General features: G+C 42.6%; 1 protein-coding gene across 2 annotated transcripts in view; it reads left to right on the forward strand.

The window, feature by feature from the left end:
* The window catches only part of LOC112264633 (trafficking protein particle complex subunit 9-like), a 322,924-nt gene that overhangs the window by 75,012 nt on the left and 227,109 nt on the right, over nt 1-20,803 (forward strand). For both annotated transcript variants that reach the window (XM_024441368.2, XM_042295499.1), the window contains 2 exons: nt 1,796-1,928; nt 11,323-11,483. In XM_024441368.2, the coding sequence (XP_024297136.2) occupies nt 1,796-1,928; nt 11,323-11,483 (294 nt within the window). The remainder of the gene's footprint in view (nt 1-1,795; nt 1,929-11,322; nt 11,484-20,803) is intronic.

Raw genomic sequence — 20,803 nt, forward strand, 5'->3', positions numbered from 1 at the left:
GGGGGGTTAATAGAGGTGTGTGTGTGTGGGGGGTTAATAGAGGTGTGGGGGGCTAATAGAGGTGTGTGTGGGGGGCTAATAGAGGTGTGTGTGGGGGGTTAATAGAGGTGTGGGGGTTAATAGAGGTGTGGGGGGTAATAGAGGTGTGTGGGGGTTAATAGAGGTGTGTGTGTGTGTGTGGGGGGGGGTAATAGAGGTGTGTGGGGGTTAATAGAGATGTGTGTGTGTGTGTGTGGGGGGGTTAATAGAGGTGTGTGGGGGTTAATAGAGGTGTGTGTGGGGGTTAATAGAGGTGTGTGTGTGTGTGGGGGGGTAATAGAGGTGTGTGGGGTTAATAGAGATGTGTGTGTGTGGGGGGGTTAATAGAGGTGTGTGGGGGTTAATAGAGATGTGTGTGGGGGTTAATAGAGGTGTGTGTGGGGGTTAATAGAGGTGTGTGTGTGGGGGTTAATAGAGGTGTGTGTGTGTGGGTTAATAGAGGTGTGTGTGTGTGGGTTAATAGAGGTGTGTGTGGGTTAATAGAGGTGTGTGTGTGTGTGGGGGGGGAGTGTAATAGAGCTGTTTGGGGTTTAATATAGGTGTGTGTGTGGGGGTGTAGGGGTGAATCTAGGAGTGTGGGGTGAATAGAGGTGTATGGGGGTTAAGAGGATGTGGGGGTGTTGGGGTGAATCTAGGAGCGTGGGGTGAATAGAGGTGTGTGGGGGTTAAGAGGATGTGTGGGGGTGTAGGGGTCAATCTATGAGTGTGGGGTGAATAGAGGTGTGTGGGGGTTAAGAGGATGTGTCGGGGTGTAGGGGTGAATCTAGGAGTGTGGGGGTGAATAGAGGTGTGTGGGGGTTAAGAGGGTGTGTGGGGGTTAAGAGGATGTGTTTGGGTGTAGGGGTGAATCTATGAGTGTGGGGTGAATATAGGTGTGTGTGGGGGTTAAGAGGATGTGTGGGGGTGTAGGGGTGAATCTAGGAGTGTGGGGTGAATAGAGGTGTGTGGGGGTTAAGAGGGTGTGTGGGGTTAAGAGGATGTGTTTGGGTGTAGGGGTGAATCTATGAGTGTGGGGTGAATATAGGTGTGTGTGGGGGGTTAAGAGGATGTGTGGGGGTGTAGGGATGAATCTAGGAGTGTGGGGTGAATAGAGGTGTGTGGGGGTTAAGAGGATGTGTAGGGGTGAATCTAGGAGTGTGGGGTGAATAGAGGTGTGTGGGGGTTAAGAGGATATATAGGGGTGAATAGAGGTGTGTGGGGGTTAAGAGGATATATAGGGGTGAATCTAGGAGTGTGGGGTGAATAGAGGTGTGTGGGGGTTAAGAGGATGTGTGGGGGTGTAGGGGTGAATCTAGGAGTGTGGGGTGAATAGAGGTGTGTGGGGGTTAAGAGGATGTGTGGGGGTGTAGGGGTGAATCTAGGAGTGTGGGGTGAATAGAGGTGTGTGGGGGTTAAGAGGATGTGTGGGGGTGTAGGGGTGAATCTAGGAGTGTGGGGTGAATAGAGGTGTGTGGGGGTTAAGAGGATGTGTGGGGGTGTAGGGGTGAATCTAGGAGTGTGGGGTGAATAGGGTAAACCTTTGTTATCCCACATTGGGAGTCGCAACTCTAAACCAATCCGAGATTCACAGCTCTATTTCTCCCATTTGTATTAGATGAAGAAGTTAGACCCTTTTTTCTGAACAGAGGATGATTGGATAGAAATCCTTCAGAAGTGTGTTCTCAATGTCACCCTTTGTAGAATGGAGAGAAGTTATCGGAGTGCTTGTTAGTTCTTGGTTTGAGGGCACTGATTTTTACCTCTCTCTTCCCTGTAGGCTACCACACGTCAGTGTTTGGTGTGACCAGTGACTGTCTCCTGGAGGGTCTACCCAGTGTGTTGACCAGTGGCTGTGTGGTGGAGGTCATTCCATCATTACCCCGTCTCCAGCTCAGCACCTCTCTACCACGGTGAGGCACCCTGCACCCTAACCCATACCCCCTACACCCTAACCCATACCCCCTACACCCTAACCCATACCCCCTACACCCTGTCCACACAGTACATGTTATAGCAGGTTTTATTAATCCTGGTTCTGGGGAGCAGAACTACGTTCCTTTCTTCCAGTCCAGCACTAACACACCTGATTCAACAGATCAATGAATCAAGTCGTTGACAGCTGATCAAGTATAACATTTTGAGTCTGTTTGGGTATGTCCCCATAACCTTTACCTTATACCCCCTTGTTCTGCCTCGTAGGTTTGATTTAATGTGTCCTTTCTTCTCTGTTTTAAAGCTGCTGTGTCATCAGAAGTGGCTTTCAGTCAGTCCTATTAATGCCCAGTCACACACAGAGATGATGTACTATAGCCTATATGAGCCACAGTGCAGTGACCTCTATCCCGGAGCTAGATGCTCGCAGTTCTTCCTCTTCTCCTTTTTCCTGTTGTGAACCTGTTCTTACCAGTCATCAAACCAATCACTCCCCACCACTGCTTGTTATTACCAATCACTTTAACAGTTGGAAGTCTCACCTCAATTTTCATGGGCACAACCTTAAAGTGACTGAAGAATGCACTGCTCCTTTGCTTGTGAAATTCTCCACTTTACTCCAGCTCTGAGATGGTGTGTTTTAGAGATGATGGGGCAGCCACTGGGGAACGGTAGGTAGTCAGAATGCTTAGTCATAGCCACTTTAAAATGAATGAGAAGTAGTGGGGTTTCTGGACCAAAAACACGACCAGCTCCCAGCGGCATCTTGATACTTTTAGCTAGTGCTAATTCACAGCCCCAGTCCCTAGACAGGCTCTTGTCTGCAAAGGCAGAGTCGTCGCTCAGTTCAGTCATATCTAGATTTCTTGCTTCTTCCGGCTACTTTTAAATTACCCACTGATGCCTCAGAGGAACCTCTATAATTACTAAGAACTTAAGTAATTATTTATACTTTGATAATTACAGGTTCTCTGTCTTATTAGGTAGAAAGATAGTTGGATAGATGTGCTTTCTCTTCAGCCTAGTCGCTTGCTGCTGGACAATAACAACACAATACAGACATAATTCTGAGACTGACTGTTGTATTGATTCCTGTACCCAACAGAGTCAGCTTCAGTAATAGCACATGCACAAAGTGGACAATTGAAATCCAATTCTCTAGATTTAGTTTTTATTCAGTTTGAAGTAATAACTAACATGGCAGGGACTAAATGGACCTCTTTTGTTGAAATCGCCACCCGTCTTGTTCCTCTATGATTTGGCCACTCGGCTTCCCTCAGTACCTCATTGTACCTTGTTCAGAATAATCCTCCCAGTTCTACTCTTTTGCTGTGTGTGTGTGTGTGTGTGTATGTATGTGTGCGCCCCAGACCCTCTGCGGGGCAGTGTCTAGACACACTACTCTGCGAAATAGGTTTTCTTGATTCTACTCAAAATAAGTTAGTCAACAAAATTAGACTAATATAATTGAGTAGACATTTTTGCTAGTTTTTATGAGTAGATAAGCTTGAGTAAGTTGTTTGGATGTGGTCAAATAAAAATGATGAAGAAGAAAATTATTATATTATGTTGATTGAACTTGAATAGATAACTAAGCAAAAAATGGAAGTCCTCTCACTGTCAACTGTGTTTATTTCCAACAAACTTAACATGTGTAAATATTTGTATGAACATAAGATTCAACAACTGAGACATAAACTGAACAAGTTCCACAGACATGAGACTAACAGAAGTTGAATAATGTGTCCCTGAACAAAGGGGAGTCAAAATCAAAAGTAACAGTCAGTATCTGGTGTGGCCACCAGCTGCATTAAGTACTGCAGTGCATCTCCTCCTCATGGACTGCACCAGATTTGCTAGTTCTTGCTGTGAGATGTTACCCCACTCTTCCACCAAGGCACCTGCAAGTTCCCTGACATTGCTGAGGGGAATGGCCCTAGCCCTCACCCTGCGATCCAACAGGTACCAGACGTGCTCAATTGCATTGAAATCCGGGCTCTTCGCTGGCCATGGCAAAACACTAACATTCCTGTCTTACAGAATGAGCAGTATGGCTGGTGGCATTGTCATGCTGGAGGGTCATGTCAGGATGAGCCTGAAGGAAGGGTACCACATGAGGGAGGAGGATATCTTCCCTGTAACGCACAGCGTTGAGATTGACTGCAATGACAAGCTCAGTCAGATGATGCTGTGACACACTGCCCCAGACCATGACGGACCCTCCACCTCCAAATCGATCCCGCTCCAGAGTACAGGCCTTGGTGCAACGCTCATTCATTTGGCGATAAACGTGAATCCTACCATCACTCCTGGTGAGACAAAACCACGACTCGTCAGAGAAGAGCACTTTTTGCCATTCCTGTCTGGTCCAGTGACGGTGGGTTTGTGCCCATAGGCGACGTTGTTACCGGTGGTGTCTGGTGAGGACCTGCCTTACAACAGGCCTACAAGCTCTTTGTCCAGCCTCTCTCAGCCTATTGCGGACAGTCTGAGCACTGATGGAGCCATTGTGCGTCGCTTGTGTAATTCGGGCAGTTGTTGTTGCCATCCTGTACCTGCCCCGCAGGGTGTGATGTTCAGATGTACCGATCCTGTGCAGGTGTTGTTACATGTGGTCTGCCACAGCGAGGACAATCAACTGTCCATCCTGTCTCCCTGTAGCGCTGTCTTAGGCGTCTCACAGTACAGACATTGCAATTTATTGCCCTGGCCACATCTGCAGTCCTCATGCCTCCTTGCAGCATGCCTAAGTCAGGTTCACGCAGATGAACAGGTACCCTGGGCATCTTTCTGTTGGTGTTTTTCAGAGTCAGTAGGAAGGTCTCTTTAGTTTTCATAACTGTGACCTTAATTGCCTCCCCTCTGTAAGCTGTTAGTGTCTTAACGACTGTTCCACAGGTGCATGTTCATGAATTGTTCATGGTTCATTGAACAAGCATGGGAAACAGTGTTTAAACCTTTTACAATGAAGATCTGTGAAGTTATTTAGATTTTTACGAATTATCTTTGAAAAACCGGGTCCTGAAAAAGGGCCGTTTCTTTTTTTGCTGAGTTTACATGAAATTGTTATTGTAACTGAATGATTAATCCTATTATCTAGTCATTGTTACATGATATATTAATTTAGACCAACTCAGAAAGGTTCACATTTTTTACTTTGGTTTTACTCGATCGGAGAGAAGTTATCAGGACACCAGGAATCCTTGAAAACCAGTTATTTTATATAACGGTTTGCAAAACAGCTCTTATTCAATAGTACAAAAGCAGCAGCAATGATTCTCAAATTATTAGTTGAAAAATTACAGAATTGCAATCAACATTGCAGGTCCGTCCTGATGGCTGCAGGTCGGCAAAACCCTAGAATTAGGAACAAGAACACTCGCTAGTATAGGCTCTCTGTGGGAAGAACTGTCTCTTTAGGAGAGAATGGAGCTTCAACTCCATGGACTTCACAAGGACCAAAATATTCTCATAGTGACCATGGACTATAACAAAAATGGGGACTCATGGAGGCTCAAATAGCTTGTGGTTTGCACTGTGGAATATTTTCCTAACTAAAATATTGCCCACAAGGTAAAGAACAAAATAAAAAGAGATGACAACCCCAATAATCATGTCATCTAAACACTTGTATTAGTTTCTTCCTGGAACTTTTATCTGTTCACAAACACTGCCAATGGATGCCACCTATATTACTTCTGTAGTATTTATTTTAAACCATAAATTGTCTAGTTTAGAGGCTTTTTTTTCAGAAGTTCCCAATAGAAATCAGTTTAAGGAAGTTTACCTGCAAAGCTTTGTAGTGTATCAGTGGTGCAGGTCGCATTGGGATGTCATAACAACCATACTGTGCAGACAGACCCTGGTAGAATTTTCTAAATACCTGTGGTAAAATGTTGGCACCTTGATGAAACCTCAAAATTGTCAAACGGATTCACATGTCAGTATTTCAAACGTCGAAATTGACATGCCATCCTTAATTAAAAACATCTATTTTGTATACAAAACAGCTTAAATACCGTGCCAGTGAACCTTTAAATCACACTTTGAAGAATAAAGTGTCTTCCTTAACCTCTAAATGATTTAGCACAGATCATTGCATTGGGCCGATCGGGGGCGGGGTCTTAGACCACAATGTGCTCGAGCTCCGCCTCTCGGTGACTAACCTCCGGTAGGCAGAGGCTGGTCCCAGCACAGATTCTGTGCCCCAGGCGGCTTCAACAACAACAAGAGGCAGGTCTGTGGTAGAGGACACCGTTCCTGACCTGCTACCAGAACAAATAAAGGGAGATAATAGTTCCAGAGGCTCCTCAGTGTTTAACTACGCAGGTGTTACAAAGTAACCTTGACATTCAGTCTATGACAATTGTCCTCTAGGCTGTCATTCTGCTTAAGACAGTCATTTGATTTTGAGGGCTGTCATCTTGACTGTGAGCTTTGAGCAGTCCAGCTCCACAGACAGTTTCTGGAATGCCTTGTGTAGGTAGCTGAAATTCTGAGCATAATGTCATGCCAAGTAGAATGACACAAGCCTGTTGGACACTACCCAGACCGGTGATCACCAAGACAACCCTCTAGGACGGTGCCCATCTCCTCTGGACCATCACTCGCTATGGCACCCACCTTCTTGATCACACAGATTTTCATTACATGTTGTGCAAGGTCTTTTTCAGATTCCTGTAAAAAAAAAATAGACACATTCTTTTGATGTTGGGATCAAATTTTACATGCAAATTTAATGCAAATTTGCTAATTTAAATCAATCTGGATTGAGATTATTTTTATCAGAATACATTGAACCTCTCTCTCTCTCACACTCACACACACACACACACACACACACACACACTAGAATATTCAGGTCAGAAAAATGCTTTATTGCCCTCACATGGTAGTCTCCTTCAGCCAGGTAGTCAATCAAGCAAATTACTCACTGAACTCACATCATGACCCTGATATAGAATAAAGTCACCGTTGTCATTGAATTGAATCTGTGCATGTGAAGGAGTGAAATCTATGCATTCACTGATCCAAGTATCCTATATTACTAAAAGGCGTACAATGCTTGGGTAGCAGAGCAGGGCCTGTGGATTAAATTGCAGCACCAAACATCAGCCAGCTAAATATAAAACTGTGAATTTTTCCTGAGAACACTTTACCTGGAGTAGGACCTCCAGCATGACCCGCAATCTGTGTCCAGGGGCCCTTCCTGGGAATGGAATAATGACAGCAGCATAGGGGTGTGCTGGCCCAACGTGGCCATAAACCTTGGCTCAAGATGCTTAGTGGTGTACTGGCCCAACGTGGCCATAAACCTTGGCTTAAGATGCTTAGTGGTGTACTGGCCCAACGTGGCCATAAACCTTGGCTCAAGATGCTTAGTGGTGTACTGGCCCAACGTAGCCATAAACCTTGGCTCAAGATGCTTAGTGGTGTACTGGCCCAACGTGGCCATAAACCTTGGCTCAAGATGCTTAGTGGTGTACTGGCCCAACGTGGCCATAAACCTTGGCTCAAGATGCTTAGTGGTGTACTGGCCCAACGTGGCCATAAACCTTGGCTCAAGATGCTTAGTGGTGTACTGGCCCAACGTGGCCATAAACCTTGGCTCAAGATGCTTAGTGGTGTACTGGCCCAACGTGGCCATAAACCTTGGCTCAAGATGCTTAGTGGTGTACTGGCCCAACGTGGCCATAAACCTTGGCTCAAGATGCTTTGTGGTGTACTGGCCCAACGTGGCCATAAACCTTGGCTCAAGATGCTTAGTGGTGTACTGGCCCAACGTGGCCATAAACCTTGGCTCAAGATGCTTAGTGGTGTACTGGCCCAACGTGGCCATAAACCTTGCTCAAGATGCTTTGTGGTGTCTCAAGATGCTTTGTGATGTTAGTGGCCCAACGTGGCCATAAACCTTGGCTCAAGATGCTTAGTGGTGTACTGGCCCAACGTGGCCATAAACCTTGGCTCAAGATGCTTAGTGGTGTACTGGCCCAACGTGGCCATAAACCTTGGCTCAAGATGCTTTGTGGTGTACTGGCCCAACGTGGCCATAAACCTTGGCTCAAGATGCTTAGTGGTGTACTGGCCCAACGTGGCCATAAACCTTGGCTCAAGATGCTTTGTGGTGTACTGGCCCAACGTGGCCATAAACCTTTGCTCAAGATGCTTAGTGGTGTACTGGCCCAACGTGGCCATAAACCTTGGCTCAAAATGCTTAGTGGTGTACTGGCCCAACGTGGCCATAAACCTTGGCTCAAGATGCTTAGTGGTGTACTGGCCCAACGTGGCCATAAACCTTGGCTTAAGATGCTTTGTAGTGATCCTCTGGAATTCTTAATTTATCTGAAAGACAAATACTGGAATATCATCAAGCAAGGCTAATAAGAGGTTTCATTTGGTATTGTATTTTTTGGCTGCTGACTCACTTGAGAGGCATCAAACAGAGCAGGCCATCTGCCTTTCATCTCTTAACACTGGGACACTGGTTGATGACTTCCTGTCTTCGGTGGGCAAATGTATTGGTCAACGATCTAGCAGTCTTAGGTGGTAGCTAGTCCAATTTTGACTAAGCAGCGCCTACATTAGTCAAACGCTTCTTTTATAAAAGATGCTGTGTGCAGAGTTTGGCCACTGGTTCAGAATGTGGCACTCACAAGCCAGATGTAGTCCTCAATGTTCTGGTCCCACCTCATATATGTGCACCACGTCTTTGCTATCGCTCTCTTTTTGCTCTCCCTCAGCCATTGAGCCTGACCTGCAAACTGAGCAGTGCCCACTTTATGGATAAAAGCTGGGGCAAATGCCAACATAACAAAATGTGGGAAAGTCAAGGGGTCTGAATACTTTCCAAGTGCACTGTACTTACCATGTTTTCTGTACTAAACTATATAGAATATTAGCCTGCTGCAAACTCCTTACTAAATCGCACAGTACGGCCTTGATCTGATACAGTGCCTTCGGAAAGTATTCAGAGCCATTTACTTTTCCCACATTTTGTTAAACTTCTTAGGGCTGAAATCCCGTTAACGGGATCGATATGACAGCAGCCAGTGAAAGTGCAGGGAGCCAAATTCAAAACAACAAATCTCATAATTACAATTCCTCAAACAAATAAGGATCTTATACCATTTTAAAGGTAATCTTGTTGTTAATCCCACCACAGTGTCCGATTTCAAATGGGCTTTACAGTGAAAGCACCACAAACGAGTATGTTAGGTCAGAGCCAAGTCACAGAAAAACACAGCCATTTTTCCAGCCAAAGAGAGGAGTAACAAAAATCAGAAATGGAGATAAAATTAATCACTAACCTTTGATGATCTTCATCAGATGACACTCATAGGACTTCATGTTACACAATACATGTATGTTTTGTTCGATAAAGTTAATATTTATATAAAGAGATCTCAGTATACATTCGCACGTTATGTTCACTAGTTCCAAAAACATCCGGTGATTTTACAGAGAGCCACATCAATTTATAGAAACACTCATTATAAATGTTGATGAAAATACAAGTGTTATGCATGGAAATATAGATACACTTCTCCTTAATGCAACCGCTGTCAGATTTCAAAAAAGCTTTACGGAAAAAGCAAACCATGCAATAATCTGAGTACAGCGCTCAGAGACCCAACAAGCCAAAAAGATATCCGCCGTATTGTGCAGTCAACAGAAGTCAGAAATAACATCATACATATTAACTTACCTTTGATGAGCTTCATCAGAATGCACTCCCAGGAATACCAGTTCCACAATAAATGTTTGATTTGTTAAATGATGTCCATCATTTATGTCCAAATAGCTACTTTTGTTAGCGCGTTTGGTAAACAAATCAAAACTCACGAAGCTCGTTCACTAGTTGCAGACGAAATGTCAAAAAGTTCCGTTAGTCTGTAGAAACATGTCAAACGATGTATAGAATCAATCTTTAGGATATTTTTTAACATTAATCTTCAATAATGTTCCGACCGGAGAATTACTTTGTCTTCAGAAAAGCAAATGGAACGCGAGCTACCTCTCATGTGAATGCACGTGACCAGCTCGTGGCTGCTGGCAGTCCTCTGACTCATTCCCCTCTCATTCAGCCCCCCTTCACAGTAGAAGCCTCAAACAAGTTTCTAAAGACGGTTGACATCTAGTGGAACCCTTAGGAAGTGCAACATGACCAATATCCCACTGTATCTTCAATAGGGGTTGAGTTGAAAATCGACCAACCTCAGATTTCCCACTTCCTGGTTGGATTTCTTTCTCAGGTTATTGCCTGCCATATGAGTTCTGTTATACTCACAGACATCATTCAAACAGTTTTAGAAACTTCAGAGTGTTTTCTATCCAAATTTACTTATAATATGCATATATTACCAACTGGGACTGAGGAGCAGGCAGTTTACTCTGGCACCTTATTCATCCAAGCTACTCAATATGTAGTCTTTGGGTGCCTTTTGGCAAACTCCAAGCTGCCTGTCATGTGCTTTTTACTGAAGAGTGGCTGATTGGTGGAGTGCTGCAGAGATGGGAGAACCTTCCAGAAGGACAACCATCTCCACAGAGGATCTCTAGAGCTCTGTCAGAGTGACCATCTGGTTATTGGTCCCCTCCCTGATCTCAAGGCCCTTCTCGCCCGATTGGATGGCCAGCTCTAGGAAGAGTCTTAGTGGTTCCAAACTTCTTCCATTTAAGAATGATGGAGGACACTGTGTCCTTGGGAACCTACAATGCTGCAGACATTTTTTTGGTAGCCTTCCCGCAGATCTGTGCCTCGACACAATCCTGTCTTGGAGCTCTACGGACAATTCCTTCGACCTCATTGCTTGGTTTTTGCTCTGACATTCACTGTCAACTGTGGGACCGTATATAGACAGGTGTGTGCCTTTCCAAATCATGTCCAATCAATTGAATTTAGCACAGGTGGACTTCAATCAAGTTGTCAAAACATCTCAAGGACGATCAATGGAAACAGGATGCACCTCAGTTCAATTTCGAGTCTCATATTAAAGGGTCTGAAATCCTACTTTAAATAGGGTATTTCTGTTTTTATATTTAATACATTTGAAAAAATCTTAACCTGTTTTCGCTTTGTCATTATATGGGGTATTGTGTGTAGATTGCTGAGGATTTTTATTTATTTAATACATTTTAGAATAAGGCAGTAACCTAACAAAATGTTGAAAAAGTCAAGGGTTCTGAATACTTTCTGAAGGTACTATATATCGCTAGAGAAACTGCATTGAGCTCACAAAATACAAAATGTAATTCCAATTGAATTGACATAGGTCTATTACTTGATTTAAAAACCGACAAATAACCATATTTTTGTTAATTGTTCAGCACTAGTCTGAAGACACGTTTTAACCCTTCTGTATCTGTCTCCAGGTCGGCCCATCCCCTCCAGCCCTCTAAAGAGGAGTTGTCCAGCAGTGTGTCTGTCCAGCTGTTTAACGGAGAGACCCAGCATCTGACCATCACCCTGGAAAACATTGGCTCTGAAGACCTGGAGACGCTGGAGGTCGCCTCCAAGACCTGTAATACTAAAGGTCAGGGGTCAGACAAAACGCATACACACACACGCTTTCATGCTGTTTCTAAACCAGTGATTCCTTTGATGTGCTTTCCCTCCATCTGTTTCTTTCTGTCTCTCTCTCTCTTTCTGTGTCTCTGTCTTTCTGTCTCTCTCCCTCCCTCTCTCACTCTCCCTCTCTGTCCCTCTCTCATGGTCTCTCTTTCCCTCCCTCTCACTGTCACTCTCTCTCCCTCTCTCTCCCCTGGTGACTCCTCCTGTCCTCTCGCCAGCGTTAGAGGTCACTGGTCATTGTGTTTCGGTTCTTCAACTTTCGTGCTCTTCTGTCTTTTCTCTTTGTGTTACTTTGCACAGCTGGGATCGCCCAAGCTCTGCAGTTTTGCTCTCTCTCTCCCCCTCCCTCCCCCATGTATCCAGCTGACATCTGGAATATGTTCTGACAAAACGTTGCACATCAACAATTGTGTCACGTAGTTAGCCGTCAAACTTGCAGTTACAACTGTAGTCCACCTGTGGTGCGTGGTTTAAATTCAAATGACCCACCTGCTCTGTCAGAGCTGTGGTTTACTGTTGGCGTTGTAGAGGGATGCAATTTGACACATTCCTTTTGAAGTTGCCAAGGAAACTCATGTGATGAGCAGAATGGCTGCGGTAGAGGTGGGAGTGGCTTGCCAGTACAGTGCTGCTGTGGATCCTCTTACATCATGGATACACTGGTTTTAACAGGACTGGGGGGAAACCATCTGTCTTCTTCTTATAGGAAGAGTCCTTTGCTATTGCTTTGATTTTAACACACAGTACAGTCTTCACATTTTCAGTTGAAGTCCTGGCTGTGAACTTGCCTTGAACTTATCAAGGCGTTTCATTGTCTTCACATTGAAATAATCCCTTCTCTCTAACAAAATCTGAAAGAATATTCAGTACATTACTCACCATAAAGTAGGCTACGGTCTTGTACCAACAAGTTGTGTTGATGTGTTGGTTTGAAAAGGATCCCACCAGATATCTTCTCAATGTATTAACATATTCTTAAAAGGCAATTTGTTCAAAGGCAACCTTCTGCAGAGTCATCACACCTTGGTTGAGGAGGCTAAAAGTATGAAGCATTATGACAAACCTAATTACTGTTCTCCAGAACTGCAAGCTGCACATCAACGTTAGAAAGTTTCCTAATTTTCACGCTTTCTTTGTCAGCGTTGGTGAAAAGCCAAAAGGCTTTTAAAGTGATGATTGATTGTGTTTTGTTTTCTCTCTGGAAGCAGAAACACTCTTGATATGATGAAATTACAGAGGCTGTGTCGCAAATGGCGCCCTATTCCCTATATAGTGTACTACTACTGACCAGTTGTGCACTATATAGGGAATAGGGTGCCATGTCCGGACACAGCCAACAATTGGAGTACCGTAAGTGGAGGAAAGGAGCATCATCTCATTTTCTTCTTACGTCTCGTCATTAAGAAGCTCTGTGGTTTATTTCCCTAGAGGGGTTACCTTGGCAGAGATCCTGCAACAGATATTCTTTGAGTTTTGCCAGATCTCATACAGAAACAGAGTTCATCGAATTTAGATGAGATTCCTTTACTTCAGTTCCGGTTTATTGGGATGGTCTTATGGGTTGGAGATGTCAAGTGGGACTGCAATTCCCAACATGACATTTGGTAATGAACGATTTGTAAAGCATGTGTAGGCAATATATAAGGTCCCCAAGAGGGTTTACAGGGCCTTCAGAAACTATTCACACCCCTGGACCTTTTCACATGTTGTGTTACAAGGTGGGATTAAAATTGTTGACAAATAAAGGAGGATTAAATCAATCTACATAAAATACTCTGTCAAAGTGGAAGAACAATTCCAACATTTGTAAAACATTTATGAAAAATAAAACACTATCTTCATTACATAAGTATTCAACATAAGTGTTAGAATCACCTTTTGCAGTGATTATAGCTGTGAATCGGTCTGGGTAACTCTCTAAGAGCTTTGCACACCATTCCTTTTTAAATTCTTCAAGCTGTGTCAAGTTGGTTGTTGATCATTTCTAGACAGCCATTTTCAAGCCTCACCATAGATTTTCATGCCGATTTAAGTCAAAACTGTAACTAGGCCACTCAGGAACATTCAATGTTGTCTTGATAAGCAAACTCCAGTGTATATTTGGTTAATTTGGTCTCCAGTGTCTGTTGGAAAGCAGACTGAACCAGGTCTTCCTCTAGGATTTTGCCTGTGCTTAGCTCTTTTCAGTTTATTTTTATCCTAAAAAAACTCCCTAGTATAGTACTTACTGGTGACAAGCATACGTATAGCATGATGCAGCCGCCACCATTCTTGAAAATATGAAGAGTGGTACTCATAACGCTTTGTTTTCAGGGCATAAAGTTCATTTCTTTGGCACATTTTTAGCAGTTTTACTTTAGTGTCTTATTACAAACAGGTGCATGTTTTGGAATATTTGTACTATGTACAGGCTAGAGGTCGAACGATTATGATTTTTCAACACCGATACCGATTATTGGAGGACCAAAAAAATGCTGATGCCGATTAATCGGCCGATTTTTATTTATTTGTGTGTGTGTATATATTTATAAATATATATACACACACATGTACAGTATATCACAAAAGTGAGTACACCCCTCACATTTTTGTACATATTTGAATATATTTTTTTCATGTGACAAGACTGAAGAAATGACACTGCTACAATGTAAAGTAGTGAGTGTACAGCTTGTTTAACAGTGTAAATTTGCTGTCCCCTCAAAATAACTCAACACACAGCCATTAATGTCTAAACCGCTGACAACAAAAGTGAGTACACCCCTGTGTGTAGGCCAGTGATAAAAACATCTACATGTAATACATTTTAAATTCAGGCTGTAACACAACAGAATGTGGAAAAAGTCAGGCGGTGTGAGTACTTTCTGTAGGCAGTGTAGATTGCACTAGATTCTATGAGATTCTATTAGTTTGGTGCTGTAGTGAAAGGTATTCAATATATGGTTTAGTGTTGAGTTCTAGCCACCTGCTGGAGGTGCTGTGGGCTGAGCAATAGCACTATAAATATCTGTTGAAATACTACTACCACCCCTCACCCCCCTCACTCCAATCGGTTGACATTGCTAACGGAAAGGAAATGCAGGTAAGGCTACAATAATCACTTTAATTGATTAAGACAAACTGCAAGCCAAAGCTACACATGTTCTCCTCCCACACATAGATTAATTTACGCATTATGTCTTGACAGCTTGTTCCAACATTGTGTTGTGACTTACACATAGTTACAATATTTATTTGGTTCTTTCAATGGAGTCGGTAAAAGGAGGTAGTACTGTGCATGCCCATATAACACTCCGCACTGTCATGCAGTCAGAAATCCAGAAAGAATTTCTCCTATGGTGTGCTGCAGAGATGGTTGTCCTTCTGGAAGGTTTTCCCATCTCCACAGAGGAACTCTAGAGCTCTATCAGAGTGACCATTGGGTTCTTGGTCACCTCCCTGACCAAGGCCCTTCTCCACCGATTGCTCAATTTGGCCTGGCAGCCAACTCTAGGAAGAGTCTTGGTCGTTCCAAACTTCTTCCCTTTAAGAATGATGGAGGCCACTGTGTTCTTGGGGACCTTCAATGCTGCAGAAATGTTTTGGTACCTTTCCCCACATCTGTGCCTTGACGCAACCGTGTCTTGGAGCTCTACAGACAATTCCTTCGACATCATGGCTTGGTTTTTGCTCTGACATGCACTGTCAACTGTGGGACCTATAGTCAGGTGTGTGCCTTTTTAAATCATATCCAATCAATTGAATTTACCACAGGTGGACTCCAATCAAGTTGTAGAAACATCTCAAGGATGATCAGTGGAAACAGGATGCACCTGAGCTCAATTTCGAGTCTATGTATAAAGCAGTTGTGGCTGGATCAGCAATTTGCAAGTAACACTTTTAATAACTGTCCACCAGTGGCAAGTCACATTTTAGTTGTTCACATTAAAGTGATGCATTAATGTTTCAATAATGTATAATTAAAAGTAAAACATAATTCAGTTTGAAAATGGAACATGAAAACATTTGAATAAGCCAAATATGAGGAACAATGTCACATTATAAATAAAAACCTTAACTGTAGAAAAGGATGCTAGGTAACATGCCAAAAAAGTGTGTACATATGTTTTTGAATGTATACTTTAAATATATGTTGTGGACATTTAAATATACTTTTTTGAAAGGATACTTAAGTATTTCTTTTTTCATATGAAAAAGTATACTCTGGAAGCATGTTCCTCAGCTGTGCATGTGGGATAAACTGTCATTATCATTGTCAACTTTCTCTGCACTCTTCAAAACTCATTACTGACACTGAAACTACAGTGCCTTGCAAAAGTATTCATACCCCTTGGATGTCTTCACATTTTATTGTAACAAAGTGGGATTAAAATTGATTTAATTGTATTTTTTTTGAATAACAATCTACACAAGTGGAAGAAATGATTATTTAATACAAAAGATATATAGTCATTGCGTATTCAGCTCCCTGAAAACACGTTAGAAACACCTTCTGCAACGATTACAGTGGTGAGTCTTCTTGGATACGTCTATAAGAACTTTACACACCTAGATTATGCAATATTAACCCTTTATTCTTTACATAATTCTTCATGCACTGTCAAGATGTTGGGGTTCATGGCTAGACAGAAATGTTCAAGTCTTGCCATAGATTTTAAAGCAGATTTAAGTTGAAATTGTAACTTGGCCACTCAGGAACATTCACTGTCTTAGTAAATAACTCCAGTGTAGATTTGTCCATGTGCTCTAGGTTATTGTCCTGCTGAAACGTGGCTTTCCCTCCCAGTGTCTGTTGTAAATCAGACTGAAGCAGGTTTTCCTCTATGATTTTGCCTCTGTTTATCTCCATCCCGTTTCTTTTCATCCTGAAAAACTCCCCAGTATTTTCTGATGTCAAGCATACCCATACCATGATGCAGCCACCACCATGCTTTGAAATAATGCAGCAATGACCCAGTGATGTGTTGTTGGATTTACCCCAAACATAAGGCTTTGCGTTTAGGCCAAAAAGTGTATTCCTTAGCTGTTTTTTTCCATTATTATTTTGTATATTTGTCTTCCTCTTTTCACTCTTTCATTTAACTCTTAATGCTGTTAATCCAACCTCTGTTTTCTCCCATCACAGCCTTTGAACTGTGAAACTGTTTTAAAATCACCAATGGTCTCATGGTAACATCACTGAGCAGTTTATTTCCTGTCCAGCAGCTCAGCTCAGAAGGACGACCATCTTTGATGTGTCTGGGGCGTTTAATACATAATCCACATAATTATTAACTTGACCATGCTTAAAGAGCTATTCAATGTCTGATTTGATATTTTTACCGATCTACCAATCACTGCCCTTCTGTTCTTCCACTTTGACATTACAGAGTATTTTGAGTTCATGGTTGACAATACATAACAATTAAATACATTTGAAACCCTTTTTCACAATAAAATGTGAAGGAAAACAATGGTTATGGATACTTTCACAAGGCACTGTATACTTAGTGTACTTGATCACTCACAAGCAGAATTTCATTTAAACAAAGTATATTTTTAACAATTCCAAGTATATTTTGAATGAAAATACTAAATTACAATTAAAGCATTTTAAATTGAAGTACAATTTAAGTTTAATGATAAAAAACAAGGAATTTAAAGTACATGTTTAATAAGTTTATTGAAGATTGATGATCATGTATTTATAGTATACAAAATTACAAAAAAAAAACTGCATTTCAAGGACACTTTTAATAAGTGTAAGGATATTATATTTATAGTATACTTAAGATATACTAGAAAAGTACATCTCATATTTGAAGTATATTATTAGAATGTTTTATATATTTAAGTATACATTGGTATACCTGTAATATATTAAAGTAAAGATTTGCTTGGGATCGTCATCCATTGTCCAACTGTTGTGTTTATTAGAATTGTTTTAAAAACCTTTGACAATATTGATGACCGTTGCTAATAGTGTAGATCAGAGACTCACAGAGGAGAAGTAGGCTTCACACACAACTAAGTAATAAAAGAAAATAAGATGCTCTTTTCTCCTCCACTTGGACATTCTCTGGCTGCGTCAGAGACACATTCACATCTTTAGAAGGAAGTACTAATGACTGTCCCTCCTCTGGACTGTCGCCAGACCACTTTTTGTCCCCCCTGATCCTGTGTTTGTACTACACAGTCAGGCTCATTATATACAGGATAGCACCAAAACCAATTAAGCCGACATCTGAGGTAGATATAGTAGACCTTTTTGGAGGTGTTTAATGACACATCAGACTGGTTGTGAAGGAAGTCTTAACCTTTTTCTGTTTCATTTGTGTTCGCTGTGTTCCTGGTGGCTGGTTGTAGGTGATCAATGCCTGTTTCTGTTTAATATGTGTTCGCTGTGTTCCTGGTGGCTGGTTGTAGGTGATCAATGCCTGTTTCTGTTTAATATGTGTTCACTGTGTTCCTGGTGGCTGGTTGTAGGTGATCAATGCCTGTTTCTGTTTAATATGTGTTCACTGTGTTCCTGGTGGCTGGTTGTAGGTGATCAATGCCTGTTTCTGTTTCATATGTGTTCGCTGTGTTCCTGGTGGCTGGTTGTAGGTGATCAATGCCTGTTTCTGTTTAATATGTGTTCACTGTGTTCCTGGTGGCTGGTTGTAGGTGATCAATGCCTGTTTCTGTTTAATATGTGTTCACTGTGTTCCTGGTGGCTGGTTGTAGGTGATCAATGCCTGTTTCTGTTTAATATGTGTTCACTGTGTTCCTGGTGGCTGGTTGTAGGTGATCAATGCCTGTTTCTGCTGGTGTTTTCACCTGTTGTAGTAGTAAGTCTAGTAAAATGTATGTTTTCTTTTTAGATTCACCATTAGCCTGGAAGAGGTTGCTGCCTATGTCTTCATTCTGCTTTGTTTACGTTAGACACGGTTCTCCTTTCTTTGTTACTTCTTAGCCGTATTTGTTGAAACGCCTTCGAGATACTAAAAACTGCACCCACGCAGACACACACACACACACACACACACTCCCGGACGAGTGAAACACCTTCTCCCGCTTTAAGCAAAACAACCTTGAGCTGCTGACACAGGCCCCTGGCGCTCTTGAGGACGGTGTGCTCTTGTTCTCTGTGGCCAACGTGAGTAAGTAATTTAAGCGTATTAACCCTCGCAAGGCTGCCGGCCCAGGTGGCAACTCAAGCCGCGTCTTCAGAGCATGTGCAGACCAGCTGGCTGGAGTGTTTACGGACATATTCAGTCTCTCCTTATCCAGGTCCCCACTTGCTTCAAGATGTCCTGTACCCAAGAAAGGTAACTGAACTAAATGACTGTCACCCAGCAGGACTCACCGCTGTCATCATGAAGCACTTTGAGAGGCTAGTTAAGGATCATATCACCTCCACCTTGCCAGACACCGTAGACCCACTACAATTCACATATCGTCCCAACAGATCCATGGAAAACACAATCACCATTGCAATACCTATGTAAGAAATAACTATGTAAGAATGCTGTTCATCAACTACAGCTCAACCTTCAACACCATAGTGCCCTCCAAGCTCATCACTAAGCTCAGCGCCATGGGTCTGAACCCCGACCTGTGCAACTGGGCCTGAACTTCCGGGCGGGCCGACATGAAATGGTGAAGTTGGGTAACAACGCCTCTGCCACACTGATCCTCAACACAGGGGCCCCACAGGGGTGCATGTTCAGCACCCTCCTGTACCTTAATAATGTTTACATACTGTTTCACCCACTATGTACACTGACCAAAAATATAAGTGTAACAATTTCAACAATTTGACTGAGTTACAGTTCATGTAATGAAATAAGTCCATTGAAATACATTCATTAGACCCTAATCTATGGATTTCACATGACTGGGAATACAGATATGCTTCTATTGGTCCAGATACCTTTAAAAAAAAAAGGTAGGGGCGTGGATCAGAAAACCAGTCTGGTGTGACCACATCTTCACATTAAGTTGATCAGGCTGTTGATTGTGGCCTGTGGAATGGTGTCCCACTCCTCTTCAATGGTTGTGCGAAGTTGCTGGATATTGGCGGGAACTGGAACACGCTGCTGTACTTGTCGATTCAAGGCATCCCAAACATGCTTAATGGGTGACAAGTCTGGTGGGTATACAGACCATGGAAGAACTGGGACATTTTTACAGACGTATACAGATCCTTGCGACATGGGGCTGTGCATTATCTTGCTGAAAGATGAGGTGATGGCGTCGGATCAATGGCACGTCAATGGGCCTCAGGATCTCGTCACAGTATCTCTGTGCATTGAAGTTGCCGTCGATAAAATGCAATTGTGTTCGTTGTCTGTAGTTTGTCTGTCCATACCATAACCAGACCGCCACCATCGGGCACTCTGTTCACAACGTTGACATCAACATAACACTCGCCAACATGACGCCATACACGTGGTCTGCAGTTGTGAGGCTGGTTGGACGTACTGCCAAATGTTAGAAAATTAGCATTAAATTCTCTGCCAACAGCTCTGGTGGACTTTCCTTCAGTCAGCATGCCAATTGCACGCGCCCTCAAAACTTGAGACATCTGTGACATTATGTTGTGTGACAAAACTTCACATTTTACAGTGGCCTTTTATTGCCCCCAGCTTCTTGATATGCCACACCTGTCAGGTGGATGGATTATCTTGGCAAAGGAGAAATGCTCACGAACAGGGATGTAAACAAATTTATGCACAAAATTTGAGAGAAATCAGCTTTTTGTGCGTATGGAACATTTCTGGGATCTTTTATTTCAGCTCATGAAACATGGGAACAACACTTGACATGTTGTGTTTATATTGTTGTTCAGTGTGTATACAGTACTGTGTTCGAGTCATCGCTCATCCTATATAACTTAGTTTTTTTATTGTGTGCATCGTTTTATTTATTTTTGCTAGGTATTACGACACTGTTGGAGCGACAAACACAAGCATTTCGCTGCACCTGCGATAACGTGTACAAATCTGTGTACATGACACGTTTATTTGATTTGACACACACACAAACACACACACACATGGGCTGCTACCCACGGCAGCTCAGCCAAAACCCTACGGTGTAGGAACACCACATGGAGCTCTGCATCATGTAATCAGGCCTGTTAATTGCACAGCACTACCATGGATCATACTACAAATGGCTTTTAGTGAGAGCCCACTTCTCAGTTGTCTCTTGTTGGCAGCCATTGTGTCCTAATTGCTTTAGGAACAACTGCATAGCATTATTACATGCAGAGTGATGGAGATGTTGCAAAGATTTAAAATCCTACATTTACATACA

The sequence above is a fragment of the Oncorhynchus tshawytscha genome, linkage group LG13 (genome assembly GCF_018296145.1).
Source record: "Oncorhynchus tshawytscha isolate Ot180627B linkage group LG13, Otsh_v2.0, whole genome shotgun sequence".
In the NCBI taxonomy this organism is placed as follows: Eukaryota; Metazoa; Chordata; class Actinopteri; order Salmoniformes; family Salmonidae; genus Oncorhynchus; species Oncorhynchus tshawytscha.